Genomic DNA, 15,869 nt, shown 5'->3' on the forward strand with positions numbered 1-15,869 from the left:
TCACCTAAGGACATCACACACATCCATGCCCGAGGCAGGACTCGAACCTGCGACCGTAGCGGTCGCGCGGTTCCAGACTGTAGCGCCTAGAACCGCTCGGCCACCCCGGCTGGCCGATTTGGTGATTTTTGTTGTGTACTTATGTGTGAATGTTAACGGTGTAACTTTCTAACAAACACAGTTCTTACTTATTGCTCAACGGAGTATGGCAGATGCTCGACATTGTGTTTACCTAATTCACTTGAGCAGTGTAGTTCAAACGCCTCATTTAATACTCTGGTTTCTTCAGCATCGTCTGACTTAATTCGACTACAGTACATAAATTTCTTTTCAAGACATTTCTCATTCCGCTTGTGTTTGGAGTCTCTAACAGAATTACAGTTCCGTCGAGCAATGTCAAAGTTTTTATTTCTTCTCCTCTTACCTTAAATCCCTTTGTTTTTCTCTTTTATTTTCTTTACCGCTTGTTCAGTGTGTAAACCAAAGTAAGGCGGAGGATGGGCTACAACTCTTTGATACTGATTCGCAATTACTGCCCCTGTTTCATGTCATTCTACTCTCAGAACTGTAGTCAGGCTCTGTACGGATTTCGAGACTGTTGAATTCATTAGTACTACGTATTGTTGAGATGAAACTTTATGTTAAATTTCACTTTATTACAGGTCCAGCACAAAAGAAAACCATGGATGACAATAAAACACAAAAGGCTCTAGCTTCTTCGTGGATAACCAAACAATTAATAGAGACTGCTCTGAATAACGAGAATAGTGATACTAAAATTAGAGTGGAAAAAGCAGTAATCGTGGATAACGAAAAAGGTCTGGGATACACGAGCAACATCCTGAAAGTGGTGGCCACCGTCAGACGAGAAAACGCCGCCTCTGGCGATCAGGTACACCTGATAGTGAAGTACGCTCAAGATCAGGGGAAGCTGAAGGAGATCGCAGATGACAACAACGTCTTCCGGAAGGAGTCACTGCTGCTGTGCGAGATATTCCCGGAGGTGCACAGGCTGCTGGAGTCGGCCGAAGGCGACGCCTTCAGGCCGCTGGCGGCGCGCTGCTTCCTGTCCGGCCGACAGCCCGTGGAGTTCCTCCTGATGGAAGACTTGTCGGCGGCGGGCTTCCGGCTGCCCCCGGCGGGTCGCGCATTCGACTACCGGCACTGCGCCGCGGCCCTGCGCGCCTACGCCCGCCAGCACGCCGCCTCGGCCCGGCTGCTAACGGACAGGCCAGACTACAGGGCGCGGTCAGAGCTCCGCAGCAGGATGGCCGACGCGGAGAAGTCCTTCTTCAAAGACATGCTCGACAAGCTCATGAAAACCATCGCCGGAGAACTCAGAACCATCCCGGGGTACGAGAGGTACGCCGACAAGTGGGAGCACCTAGCAGGCAGGTCCGTCGACAGAATGGCCGACTTCTGGACGTCTACCGAAGTCACGTTCCCCGTGGTGATACACTGTGATTGCTGGAAAAACAACTTCATGTTCAGATATGACGGAGAAGCTGTTACTGATGTTAGGATTTTAGACTTTCAGGTTGGTGGAGATAGCCTATCGTTCTGCCTTTACTTTGTAGCCTGGTTCCTCTTTTTGTATTTATTTATTTATTTCAAGTATAGCGACAAAATAAAATATTGAGACATTTATACAGGGTGGTCCACAGATCGTGACCGGGTCAAATATCTCACGAAATAAGCGTCAAACGAAAAAACTACGAAAAACGAAACTTCTCTAGCTTGAAGGAGTAAACCAGATGGCGCTATGGTTGGCCCACTAGATGGCGCAGCCATAGGTCAAACGGATATCAAATGCGTTTCTTTTAAATAGGAACCCCCATTTTTATTACATATTCGTGTAGTACGTGAAGGTATATGAATGTTTTAGTTGGACCACGTTTTTCGCTTGTGATAGATGGCACTGTAATAGTCACAAACATGTGGCTCACAATTTTAGACAAACATTTAGTATCAGATAGGTTTTTTAAATTAAAATAAAGAACGTAGGTACGTTTGAACATTTTATTTTGGTTGTCCCAATGTGATACATGTACCTTTGTGAACTTATCATTTCTGAGAAGGCATGCAGTTACAGCGTGATTACCTGTAAATACCATACTAATGCAATACATGCTCAAAATGATGTCCGTCAACCTCATTGCATTTGGCAATACGTATAACGACATTCCTCTCAACAGCGAGTAGTTACCCTTCCGTAATGTTCGCACATGCACTGACAATGCGCTGACGCATGTTGTCAGGCGTTGTCGGTGGGTCACGATAGCAAATATCCTTCAACTTTTCCCACAGAAGGAAATCCGGGGACGTCAGATCCGGTGAAAGCTCTTCGACGACCAATCCATCTGTCATGAAATATCCTATCCAATACCGATTCAACCGTACGCTAGCTATGGGACGGACTTCCATCATGTTGGAAGTACATCGCCATTCTGTGATGCAGTCAAACATCTTGTAGTAACATCGATAGAACGTTACGTAGGAAATCAGCATACATTGCACCATTTAGATTGCCATCGATAAAATGTGGGCCATTTATCCGTCCTGCCATAATGCCGCACCATACATTAACCCGCCAAGGTAGCTGAGGTTCCACTTGTCGCTGCCATCGTGAGTTTTCCGTTGCCCAATGGTGCATATTATGCCGGTTGAAATTACCGCTGTTCGTGAATAACGCTTCGTCGCTAAATAGAACGCGTGAAAAAAATCTGTCATCGTCCCGTAGTTTCTCTTGTGCCCAGTGGCAGAACTGTACACGACGTTCAAAGTCGTCATCCCCATGCAATTCCTGGTAAATAGAAATGTGGTACTGGTGCAATCGATGTTGAGGTAGCATTCTCAACACCGACGTTTTTGAGATTCCCGATTCTCGCACAATTTGTCTGCTACTGATGTGCGGATTAGCCACGACAGCAGCTAAAACACCTACTTGGGCCTCATCATTTGTTGCAGGTCGTGGTAGACGTTCCACATGTCGCTGAACACTTTCTGTTTCCTTAAACAACGTAACTAGCCGGCGAACGGTCAGGACACTTGGATGATGTCGTCCAGGATACCGAGCAGCATACACAGCACACGCACGTTGGGCATTTTGATCACAATAGCCATACATCCCCCATGAACCATGGACCTTGCCGTTGGTGGGAGGCTTGCGTGCCTCAGCGATACAGATAGCCGTACCGTAGGTGCAACCACAACGGAGGGGTATCTGTTGAGAGGCAAGACAAACGTGTGGTTCCTCAAGAGGGGCAGCAGACTTTTCACTAGTTGCCGGGGCAACAGTCTGGATGATTGACTGATCTGACCTTGTAACACTAACCAAAACGGCCTTGCTGTGCTGGTGCTGCGAACGGCTGAAAGCAAGGGGAAACTACGGCCGTAATTTTTCTCGAGGGCAATCAGCTTTACTGTATGATTAAATGATGATGGCGTCCTCTTGGGTAAAACATTCCGGAGGTTAAATAGTCCCCCATTCGGATCTCCGGGCAGGGACTACTCGAGAGGATGTCGTTATCAGGAGAAAGAAAACTGGCGTTCTACGGATCGGAGCGTGGAATGTCAGATTCCTTAATCGACCTGGTAGGTTAGAAAATTTAAAGAGGGAAATGGAGAGGTTAAAGTTAGATATAGTGGGAATTAGTGAACTTCGGTCTCAGGAGGAACAAGACTTCTGGTCAGGTGACTACAAGCTTATAAACACAAAATCAAATAGGGGTAATGCAGGAGTAGGTTTAATGATGAATAGGAAAATAGGAATGCGGGTAAGCTACTACAAACAGCATAGTGAACGCATTATTGTGGCCAAGATAGACATGAAGCCCACGCCTACTACAGCAGTACAAATTTATATGCTAACTAGCTCTGCATATGACGAAGAAATTGAAGAAATGTATGATGAAATAAAAGAAATTATTCAGATAGTGAAGGGAGATGAATATTTAATAGTCATGGGTGACTGGAATTCGTCAGTAGGAAAAGTGAGAGGAGGAAACGTAGTAGGTGAATATGGATTGGGGGTAAGAAACAAAAGAGGAAGCCACCTGATAGAATTCTGCACAGACCACAACCTAATCATAGGTAACACTGGGTTCAAGAATCATGAAAGAAGATTGTATACATGGAAGAAGCCTGGAGATACTGACAGGTTTCAGATAGATTATATAATGGTAAGAAAGAGATTTAGGAACCAGGTTTTACATTGTAAGACAATTCCAGGGGCAGATGTGGACTCTGACCACAATCTATTGTTATGAACTGTAGATTAAAACTGAAGAAACTGCAAAAAGGTGGGAATTTAAGGAGATGGGAACTGGATAAACTGAAAGAACCAGAGGTTGTACAGAGTTTCAGGGAGAGCATAAGGGAACAATTCACAAGAATGGGGGAAAGAAATACAGTAGAAGAAGAATGGGTAGCTTTGCGGAATGAAGTGGTGAAGGCAGCAGAGGATCAAGTAGGTAAAAAGATGAGGGCTAGTAGAAACCCTTGGGTAACAGAAGAAATATTGAATTTAATTGATGAAAGGAGAAAGTATAAAAATGCAGTAAATGAAGCAGGCAAAAAGGAATACAAACGTTTCAAAAATGAGATCGACAGGAAGTGCAAAATGGCTAAGCAGGGATGGCTAGAGGACAAATGTAAGGATGTAGAGGCTCATTTCACTAGGGCTAAGATAGATACTGCCTAAAGGAAGATGAAAGAGACCTTTGGAGAAAAGAGAGCCACTTGTATGAATATCAAGAGCTCAGATGGAAACCCAGTTCTAAGCAAAGAAGCGAAAGCAGAAAAATGAAAGGAGTGTATAGAGGGTCTATACAAGAACGATGTTCTTGAGGTCAATAGTATGGAAATGGAAGAGGATGTAGATGAAAATGAAATGGGAGATATGATGCTGCGTGAAGAGTTTGACAGAGCACTGAATGACCTGAGTCGCAACAAAGCTCCGGGAGTAGACAACATTCCATTAGAACTACTGACAGCCTTGGGAGAGCCAGTCCTGACAAAACTCTACCATCTGGTGAGCAAGATGTATAAGACAGGCGAAATACCCTCAGAATTCAAGAAGAATATAATAATTCCAATCCCAAAGAATGCAGGTGTTGACAGATGTGAAAATTACCGAACTATCAGTTTAATAAGTCACGACTGCAAAATACTAACACGAATTCTTTACAGACGAATGGAAAAACTAGTAGAAGCCGACCTCGGGGAAGATCAGTTTGGCTTCCGTAGAAATTGACTGGAATACCCTCTTGAAATTCTGAAGGTGGCAGGGGTAAAATACAGGGAGCGAAAAGCTATTTACAATGTGTGCAGAAACCAGATGGCAGTTATAAGAGTCGAGGGACTGAAAGGGAAGCAGTGGTTGGGAAGGGAGTGAGACCGGGTTGCAGCCTCTCCCCGATGTTGTTCAATCTGTATATTGAGCAAGCAATAAAGGAAACAAAAGAAAAATTCGGAGTAGGTATTAAAATCCATGGAGAAGAAATAAAAACTTTAAGGTTCGCCTATGACATTGTAATTCTGTCAGAGACAGAAAAGGACTCGGAAGAGCAGTTGAACGGAATCAATAGTGTCTTGAAAGGAGGATATAAGATGAACATCAAGAAAAATAAAACAAGGATAATGGAATGTAGTTGAATTAAGTCGGACGATATTGAGGGAATTAGATTTGGAAATGAGACTTTAAAGTAGTAAAGGAGTTCTGCTTTTTGGGGAGCAAAACAACTGATGATGGTCGAAGTAGAGAGGATTATAGAATGTAGACTGGATAATGCAAAGAAAGCGTTTCTGAAGAAGAGAAATTTGTTAACATCAAGTATTGATTTAAGTGTCAGGAAGTCGATTCTGAAAGTATTCGTATGGAGTGTAGCCATGTATGGTAGTGAAACATGGACGATAAATAGTTTGGACAAGAAGAGAATAGAAACTCTCGAAATGTGGTGCTACAGAAGAATGCTGAAGATTAGATGGGTGGATCACATAACTAATGAGGAAGTATTGAATAGGATTGGGGAGAAGAGAAGTTTGTGGCACAACTTGACTAGAAGAAGGGATCGGTTGGTAGGACATGTTCTGAGGCATCAAGGGACCACCAGTTTAGTATTGGAGGGCCGCGTGGAGGGTAAAAATCGTAGTGGGAGACCAAGAGATGAATACACTAAGCAGATTCAGAAGGATGTAGATTGCAGTAGGTACTGGGAAATGAAGGAGCTTGCACAGGATAGAGTAGCATGGAGAGCTGCATCAAACCAGTCTCAGCACTGAAGACCACAACAACAGCCATACATCAACACGATATCGACCTTTTCCGCAATTGGTAAACGGTCCATTTTAAGACGGGTAATGTATCACGAAGCAAATACCGTCCGCACTGGCTGAATGTTACGTGATACCACTAACTTATACGTTTGCGACTATTACAGAACCATCCATCACAAAGCGAAAAAAGTGGTCCAACTAAAACATTCATATTTTTTTACGTACTTCACGAATAGGTAATAAAAAATGGGCGTTCCTATTTAAAAAACGCAGTTGATATCCGTTTAACGTATGGCAGCGCCATCTAGCGGGCCAACTATAGCGCCATCTGGTTTCCCCCTTCAAGCTAGACAAGTTTCGTTCTTTGTAGTTTTTTCGTTTGACGCTTATTTCGTGAGACATTTGGCCCGGTCACGATCAATGGACCGCCCTGTATAGTTTGCAGTTATACATATAAGATTTTAACCAACATCATAAGAAGGTAGTAGATATCTGTTATTGATGATCAAATACAAAAAAACCAATCAAGATGTCAGAGTATCTCTTTAACGAAAATTACTGGCTACGCACATGTAAACGACCGACGTCAGTTTGTGAGCATCATTTGGCCGGCTGCGTCATGGAAGCTGCGAGTGTCACAACGGTAATTGCAGCGACCTTGGCTGTCTTTTTCTAATTGATACATTTCGGGATTTAGGCACAAAGCTAACATTTTCAAATTCCGAAAATTAAAAAATCAATAATACACTCTGTGACACGAAGTCTGACGCACCACGAAAGAATTGTCTGGATGAGATGGAAATCGCTACATGTGATTTACATGGGGAGACAAACAGATGATCACAATTTGAGAAATATTCGCTCATTTACTGTAGAGAAGAAACTTAACAAATTGAACAACTCAGTATCGCGTTGGTCCACCTGAGATCCTTATGCAAATAGTTATTCGTCTTGACATTATTGACAGAGTTCTTGGATGGCCTGATGAGGGATATCGTGCAAAATGTTGTCCGATTGGCGCGTTAGTTTTTCAAATTCCTGAGCTGGTTGGAGGGACTGCCCATAATGCTCCAGAAGTTCTGAACTGCGGAGAGATCCAGTGACCTTGATGGACAAGGTAGGTTTTGGAAAGCTCGAAGACAAGCAGTGTAAAGTTTCGGCATGTGCGGGAGGGCGTTATCTTGCTGAAATGTAAATCCAGGATGGCTTGCCCTGAAGGGCGACAAAACGGGGCGGTAGGATACCGTCTGCGTACTGCTGTGCTGTATGGGTGTCACAGATGAGATCTAAAAGTGTCCTGCTCTGAAAAGAATAGCCCTTCCAGACCATCGAACCGTATGGTGGGCGACAGTCAGCTTGGTATCCCACTACTACCTGGGTCTTAGACTCGTGTTCGGATTCGAATGTCACTGGAGTAGAACTTTCAGTGATGAGTCCCACTTCGAACTGAGCCCCGATGATCAGCAAAGACGCGTCTGGAGATGCCCCAGACAGCGGTGGGATACCACAGTCACACGCCATACGGAACGACAACGAGGAGTGATGATCCAGGATGCGATCTCATTTCATAGCAAGATCCCTTTGGTTGTTATCCACGTCACCACTGTAGCACAGCAGGACATTGACGTTATTCTACGCCCCGATTTGTTGCTCCTCATGGCAAGGTGTCCTGGACTTTCTTTCAGCAAGATACGCCCTGACCCACACGGCAAGAGTATGCACTGCTTGTCTTCGTGCTTGTCGAACCTCACGTTGGCCAGCCAGGAAGCCAGATCTTTCCCCAATTGGAACGTCTGGAGCATTATGGGCAGGGATTTCCAATTAGCTCGCGATTTTGACGAATTAACACGCCAATTGGACAGAATTGGGCACAGATGGTTACTCCTAGATTACAGTAGATAGGACTTCCAGAAATTTGTCATCACTGCTGTGGTACAGTAGTGTGTTTCTTCTTGTAGGCATTTACAGTACGTTGCATTTATTTACGGCTATAGTCAGTTGCAAGTCGCTGCACCATTCATCAGTCCTCTGCAAGTCTTTCTGCAAAACTCACTACTCTCTTCTGGCATTGCAACCCTCATGTACACAACCGCATCATCTGCAAAAAGCTTTATGGAATTTTTGACACGTTACCAGGTCATTTACATACAGGATGTCTCTGCTAAGAGTCGTCTGGTGCATTTTCTTTCGTATTTAAGCAGATAACTGCAATTTAGTTTTTGCACCGTGTAACTTGGGTTCGCGGAAAGAAATCACTTCTTTCATGCGATGGAAATAGTCGGATATTTCTCGTTACAAGCAAAATGATACTTAAAGCGGTATTTTACATGCCCATTCGACAGGGCGGTCTCAGATAACTCTAGTGCGATATTTGTTTTGTCGGTATGAATTAGAACGGACAGTACAACTCGAAGAATAGTCAGCACTCCATCAACGACAGCAGAGCTCTGGCCCACGCTGACTACTACAGCGTAGCGTGCAGCGCTTCTGAGCTGCTTTTAGACTGTTGTTTATTCTTCGACTTTCTGTCAGTCTTAACACATACCGATGAAACAAATATCGGACTAGATCGATTTGGGAGCACGCGATCAAATGGGCACGTAAAATACAGATTTTGAATTCCTACTTTTTTTAAGGCAACCAAGCCGAAGCCTTCGGTTGCCACTGATTGTCACATGAAAGATTCGACGAGCAGTAATTGTTTGGGCTGACTCCAGCTACACAATGCAAAAACAAAGTATGAAATATCTGCTGTAACACCGGAGAAAATACGCATGACGACTCTCAGGAGGGACATCCAGTATACTATAAACAGAAACGGACCCATCACTCTTCCTTGGGGTACTCCTGAAATTACTTCGTTCCTTACAGAGCGACGTGTTGACTTCTCTCTGCGAGAAAGACTGGAATCCTGTCGTAAATCAGGTCCGATACTCGGTAATCTCGTGTTCTTTCAAACTTCCTGGCAGATTAAAACAGTGTGCTGGACCGAGACTCGAACTCGGGACCTTTGCCTTTCGTGGGCAAGTGCTCTAACAAATGAGCTACCCAAGCATGACTCACGCCCCGGGGCGGGACCTTTGGCGGATTTAAAGCTGTGTGGACGGGGCGTGAATCGTGCTTGGGTAGCTCAGTTCGTAGAGCACTTTCCCACGACAGTCAAAGGTCCCGAGTTCGAGTCTCGGTCCGGCACACAGTTTTCATCTGCCAGGAAGTTTCATATCAGCGCACACTCCGCTGCAGAGTGAAAATCTCATTCTCGTGTTCTTTGTCACTAAACTGCAGTTCGGGACGGTGAAAAACGCGTTCCTGAAGTCAACAAAAACACACCAGAAACATGGGAGCTGATGTCTACAGCAACGTGGAGCTCATGGGGGAGAAGGCAAGCTGAGTTTCCCAAGACCTTTAATTGAGGAATCGATGCTGTTTTTTAAGGAGAAATTTTTTGTCCTCGAAAAAAATCATAATTTACAAACATAAAACAAGTTCCATAATTCTACAACAGACTGTCGTCAAAGATGTTGGCCTATAATTATGTGCATCTGTTCTACGACCCATCTTACGCTTCTCTCCAGTTGCTGAGTATCCTTCGCTGTTACAGCTACCCACAATAAACTGCTGGTAGTATAGAAGCAAGTTCTTTCACATAACCTCTGTGGAATCTTATAGGTTCTGGGTCTGATGCCTTTCCATTCTAAGCGATGTCAGTTACTTTTATGTTCTGCCAGCACTTAGCTCAAAATCTGCCATTTCGATGCTCGTAGACTGGAAAAACCTTCTAGTTAGGTGACTGAACCTACCCCTGTGGTTTTCCCGAACAAGCATGCCATATGATCTTACTTTTAGTCGAGTAAATACTACAAAACTGATTACCAAGTTACACAGATAGTTGATTAAACACTCCCAAGGAAGAAATAATAAAAAGCGAACACTTAACGCACGTGGTCCGAATGCAGCAGCTCAGGGCACTGCGAAACAGAGCGCCAGCCTAGACGGCTAATGTGACGTCACAAGTTCGTTGCAGGAGCCCGGATTCCCCATGGGTCAGTTCCGCAGTGGGTATAAGGTTTTAACACATGAGTGCAGTTGTCTTCCAAAACTGCTATATCATGAGCTCAGACACTCTTCATCCGTGGCCAGCGAGATATTGGGCCCTGCAACGAACTTGTGAAGTCACACTATACGGCTTGTCTGGCACACTTCGTGAACGGCCGGCTCCGTGCAGTGCCTACGGGAAATGAATATTTAATTGAAAACTTACCCACTGGAGTTCAAAATTACGTCGTGTGGCATCGAGAACTTGCATGCATTTAAACACGCAGTCAGGAACATTAAACTCGTCTGAAGTAGTTACTCGCTCGCTGCCGGAGACAGCTGCTAGCACTCTTTAAGGTTTACAGTGTCACATGCTGTGACGTACGCGCCAGGGCCTGGGGCCCTATTCTGTATCGTTCATATCGATCGGTGTAGTTGGTTCGTTTCGGTAGTGACGTCATTTTCGGTTCTTTATCGAAATATCCTATTCAGTAAGCTTCTGAGACCTGTTACCGAACGGTCCTCCCACCGATTTTACGACAATTGTACCGAGAGGTTTTGGATTTCGGTGTGGCCCTGTCGATCAGTGAGCTGTGGTTTATGTACACCTATAATGTGTTATTGTAAACATATTTAGCGGTTTTAGCTTTGGATTTAGTGATTGTGTTACTAAAGAATCACCAGAGGACGCATCAGGTTGGAAAGTGAGACTATTTTCTTTTGTTAGAAACAGGGTTAGGTTAGGTTCTTACTGTGAATGATTACATCCAAAGAGAAAACGTTTTCGGTCAATATTCTCTCAAAATACATGTTATTTTAATGCAAATAAGAGTTTAAAGATCATTAAATAGCAAGACATTGGCTCTGCTTACGTGTATTACATGAGTGTGAACTGACGTTGCTAGTGACTTTGTGTACATTATCCCACAAATGGTTTAGTTAGTAATTATCGAAACGTTTTTACGACTTTCAAGTAACAATGTAAAGCAATTATGTGTAGCCTGGTACTAGAAACCTTCCAAACTGTTACGCATTTCTGACTTATGCAGCATCGTTTGGCAACGAAGTCAGCCTACGTTCCTCTGCAATAGTACAAGAATTCAGCCACACGTAGTTGTTGTTTAGCGAAGCCATATCTGTCAACTTATTTATGTCATTTAATTGTAGCCATTTTTGTTACTGTTTTTGTGGAATAAAAAAAAGTGGTTAGTGCGCGGGATTACTACACATAAGGACACGGGTTCACGCATGGATGGGTGCAAAAAATTTTTTTCCTCTTCATATATGCGACGCATTCTGAGACATTGTTATTCGTGTAATTTAAGATTTTTCTGCAATATTATTTACATGTGAGAGCACAATTCCTCAGTAATTAGTTCATGATTTCTGTGTGTTTAAAATACGAAATATGAAATTGTTGGAGATAAAATTGCTGAGAGTGAAACAACCGACAGTGACCTTTGTATTTTTTCTTGACAGAAATAATTCACCATTTTCTCCGAATGTGTAGTGATTTCCGAGTATGTGTTTAGACAGGAATCTAAGAGCACATCTTAAATTACTGGGAATGTAACTAGAAGCAGTCATCTCCATAATCGTGCTTGTCACAAGTCTTTATCTGCGATCGAATGCTCAACAAGAGTAGACAGAGATGAATGATCTCCGTCGTAATATTTTTAGACTGTAGCACCATATGCGAAACATTTTCATTCATGAGATGCATGTTATAAACTTCGACGAACTGCAGGAGCTCTCAAAAACGCGTTTTTTTTTTCAATTTTATTTTTGAGACGGGAATCGTTGACGTATCATGTAGGTTAATGGGCTACTTAATCATTTGGATCTCTCAGAGCGAGTTATAACCACATTCTGCTTATCTTCTTATTCTTTTAGCACAGGCTATAAATACTGGCCAAAATTGTTCAATAATAAGTGCCTCTCCATACCCAGGGTTGCTGTTTTTGTTTCAAATAAAATACCCATAAACAAAAATCACAACAGCAATCCTAAACACTCTTTCAGTGTCAGTGAACAGTGAACCTACTAACCTCATTTTCGTCCAACATTTCCGCTGGTATTTTAGGAACACTTCGTACTGCGAAAACGCAAGTTCGGTACGGCGAAGAATAACGCGCCTGTGTCGTCTGCTAGCTGCTTTGTGTTCGTGGCGCTGTGCGCGCTGCAGTGCGCATGCGCGGATGTGCGGCCACTTGCTTTTGATTGGCTTGCGCGACGCGAACTGACAACAGCGCTTCGGCTCTCTAGACCCGAACGGTATCGCTGCCGAAATGCATACTGAATAAAGATGGGACTCTAATTCGAGTACTAGACCGTTCGGTGCTCTTGAATACCGAAACGATCGCCTCAATGACGGAAAGATACAAAATAGGGCTCCTGTCTTTCTCGTGGGCCTCGCCGTTCCACGCGGTGACGCTGTCACGTGATGTGCTGCAGATGAGCAGAGTGCACAGCCCGGCGGCGGACGTGGTGTCCTTCCTGTACGTGAACGCCAGCGAGGAGGTGCACCGGCGGCAGCTGGCCGGCCTGCTGTCGCTGTACCACGGCGAGCTGCAGGCCACGCTGCGCGCCCTCGGCCTGGCCGCCGAGGCGGACGCCTACCCGCTCGGCGAGTTCCAGAGGGACGTGGACCGGGCGCACGTGCTCGCCGTGTTCAACAGCGCCGTCCGGGGCATGGTCCTCACGTCCGAGGAGAACGGCGCAGATTTCGCCAACTTCTTCGACAACACCGACGAGTCCGGCGAAGTTCTAGCAAAGGCATGCAGGCATCCCGACTGCGTGTCATACTTGAAATATGTGATTCCCCTATTTGAGAAGAAAGGCCTCCTGTGAATTTTATTGTAATTATTCGTTTTGACCTGCCAACTTAAATACTGACTTCCTATTCGCAAAAATGAATGAACCCTGTCGACATTTGTTACTGTACTTCTGTGATACCTTTCGCTATCAGTTAGGTAATAAAAAGATTATAATTACATTTTTGCCTTAAAAACTCTCTTTACTGTTCCTGCTTGTTCCAATCCTGGCCTGTGAAGGCAGACACTGCTGTGTCCGTCGGTTTACCAAGGTGGGTGAAAACTCTACATTACATCAAACATTATAGAATGTTTGGATGTAATTATTTACAATATATTACGACATAGCGTCTTGTGATGTATTGTCCAAAATTTCTTGCACTGCAGTGTTGGCTGCATTATTGGCGAGCGTTCTGCGATTTCTGTGTTTTTTTTTTTCAGCATTTCCGATATATACGAAAAGAAAGTAACATGTCGGATTTCAGTCGTCATCTTCTGTATTGGTACTCAACACAATGTGAGACGTTTTGAAAAGATAACGTATGTCTGTTTGCGCTACTATGCTATAAATACATTTTCCTACCCTGCCCTCTTGTTCCTTACTACTGCATCACATATAAGCTGTAAGCTGTCAACAGACGTTAAAAGATTTTGTGATTGAAGCTTTCAATTGTTATCGCTGAAATGTACTATCTCTGATAAGTGCACATACGATCTGACTCGTGAATGTCCGAGTACTTTCGCGCCAACGACCTTATTTCACATGTAAACTGTGTGTTAGGTCATTGAGTTGTAAATATTTTTGTGAAATATGTAAACAATGGTAATATTTCACGTAATATACATTTCACCATGTACAGAGATTCACACTCGTTCCTTGTCACTGGGCTTCTACAGTGAATAAACTTATTTTTGACGATGACATCGTTAACCAACGCACTAACATATCTTGGACTAACCCTCGACCGGCAAATAACGTGGAAATCGCACCTACTTACCATCCAACAGAAAGCCCACAATAGACCAATACATGCCGAACTTGGGGATTACACCCCTCCACTGCTCTCCACACCTACAAAACCCTGATGGGATCCGTCTTTTGTTGTGCGAATGTTGCATGAATCTCCACCCAACCAAAGGTCCGTAAATCCCTTCAAATCCTTGAACGCCATGTACTCTGTTTCGCGTTCTGCATCCGGTTATCTACCCCCAAATGGATCCCCTACCATCTCATGAAGTTTCCGCCTCTTCTCACCCACATCGGACAACTCCGAATCTCCTACACCATTCGCAAACTAGATTTCAATCGTCCTGTTGTCTCCCCTCTGATCACCACCCCTGGTATGCTGCCGCACCTTCACAAACACATCCCTCCGTCCCTATACACATGTACACACACTCCATGTTCTATCCCAACGCAATTTCAACGAATTCCCTCTCCCAGACAATTACAGTCGCCCAGATATTTATAGCTCCTGCGAGCCTTAACTCTTCCCAAACTTCCCCCACTCCATATCAGACCTCCTTTCATTTTTTCGCTTTCCATCCATCCTTATCTTATTCCTCTTGTAACCACCACCCTACCTACACAATACACTACTTCTCACCCTCTGTCCCTACCATACCCACACAACACACTACTCCTCGCCCTCTGTCTTTCATACAGACTGATTTCCCATCATCCATCTCAACTCCTACCTATCATCTCAATAGTTTTCCTACTTAACAGACCCTTATGTTTTTAACCTAACCCCTCATTCATATGGAACATACTCTCTCCTCAGACAATATTTCTCAACCTGTGTAAGTCCTTCAGATTTTAAATGAAAGTGCAGGGCTTCAGTGTTTTTTGTCAGAAGAATTAAACTTCCTGCGATGTGTTTTTAAAACGTATATATTCTCGTTTTTTTAACTGTCCGTCTTTGATCTCTAATTTAAAATAGGCAAACACACTTCTATTTAGCTTCTAACACTCATTATAAGTTTTTAATTTCTTTTGGCAGAACAGCGAAATATTTTAAAATGAGAGCCCACTCTCCTCTCATATTGGGCGGAATGATGAAACAACAATAAATGAGGAAAAACTCGGCCACATTTAGACATAGAATAGAAAGGGCTTTAAAATGGCTGTTCGGTCGCTTAATAATAGTCACAGTACGTTTCTGGACACTTTTCGTTATTCATTACGCGTTTCTGTCTCTGCCATCTTCAGATAACCTTTTGATGCAAAACGAACATACAGTACTGACAAGGTTGTCAAGTAACGTCAGAAGCGACATAGGTTTTACAGTTCCACACTCTGCCGGCCGGAATGGCCGAGCGGTTCTACGCGCTACAGTCTGGAGCCGCGCGACCGCTACGGTCGCAGGTTCGAATCCTGCCTCGGGCATGGATGTGTGTGATGTCCTTAGGTTAGTTAGGTTTAAGTAGTTCTAAGTTGATGACCTCAGAAGTTAAGTTCCATAGTGCTCAGAGCCATTTGAGCCATTTAGTTCCACACTCCAAAATAAGGTTTCACCTAAACACGTGTGCTACTAATAGCACATGGCGCTGTAATAGTCAGAAACATATAAGTACCTGGTAACAAGTAACATTCCGCCAGTGCGGACGGTATTTGCTTCGTGATACATTATCCGTGTTAAAATGGACCGTTTACCATTTGCGGAAAAGGTCGATATCGTGTTGATGTATGGCTATTGTGATCAAAATGCCCAACGGGCGTGTGCTATGTATGCTGCTCGGTAT

At 43.9% G+C, this 15,869-nt stretch overlaps 1 protein-coding gene across 1 annotated transcript in view; it reads left to right on the forward strand.

The window, feature by feature from the left end:
• Positions 1-13,294, forward strand: part of LOC126162141 (uncharacterized) — a 96,999-nt gene extending 83,705 nt beyond the window's left edge. Inside the window, exons 2-3 of the mRNA XM_049918435.1 lie at positions 663-1,537; positions 12,766-13,294. Of these exons, the coding sequence (XP_049774392.1) occupies positions 683-1,537; positions 12,766-13,161 (1,251 nt within the window). The 5' untranslated portion in view covers positions 663-682 and the 3' untranslated portion in view covers positions 13,162-13,294. The remainder of the gene's footprint in view (positions 1-662; positions 1,538-12,765) is intronic.
• The last annotated feature ends 2,575 nt before the right edge of the window (positions 13,295-15,869 follow it).

Source organism: Schistocerca cancellata, chromosome 2, assembly GCF_023864275.1.
Source record: "Schistocerca cancellata isolate TAMUIC-IGC-003103 chromosome 2, iqSchCanc2.1, whole genome shotgun sequence".
Classification (NCBI taxonomy): Eukaryota; Metazoa; Arthropoda; class Insecta; order Orthoptera; family Acrididae; genus Schistocerca; species Schistocerca cancellata.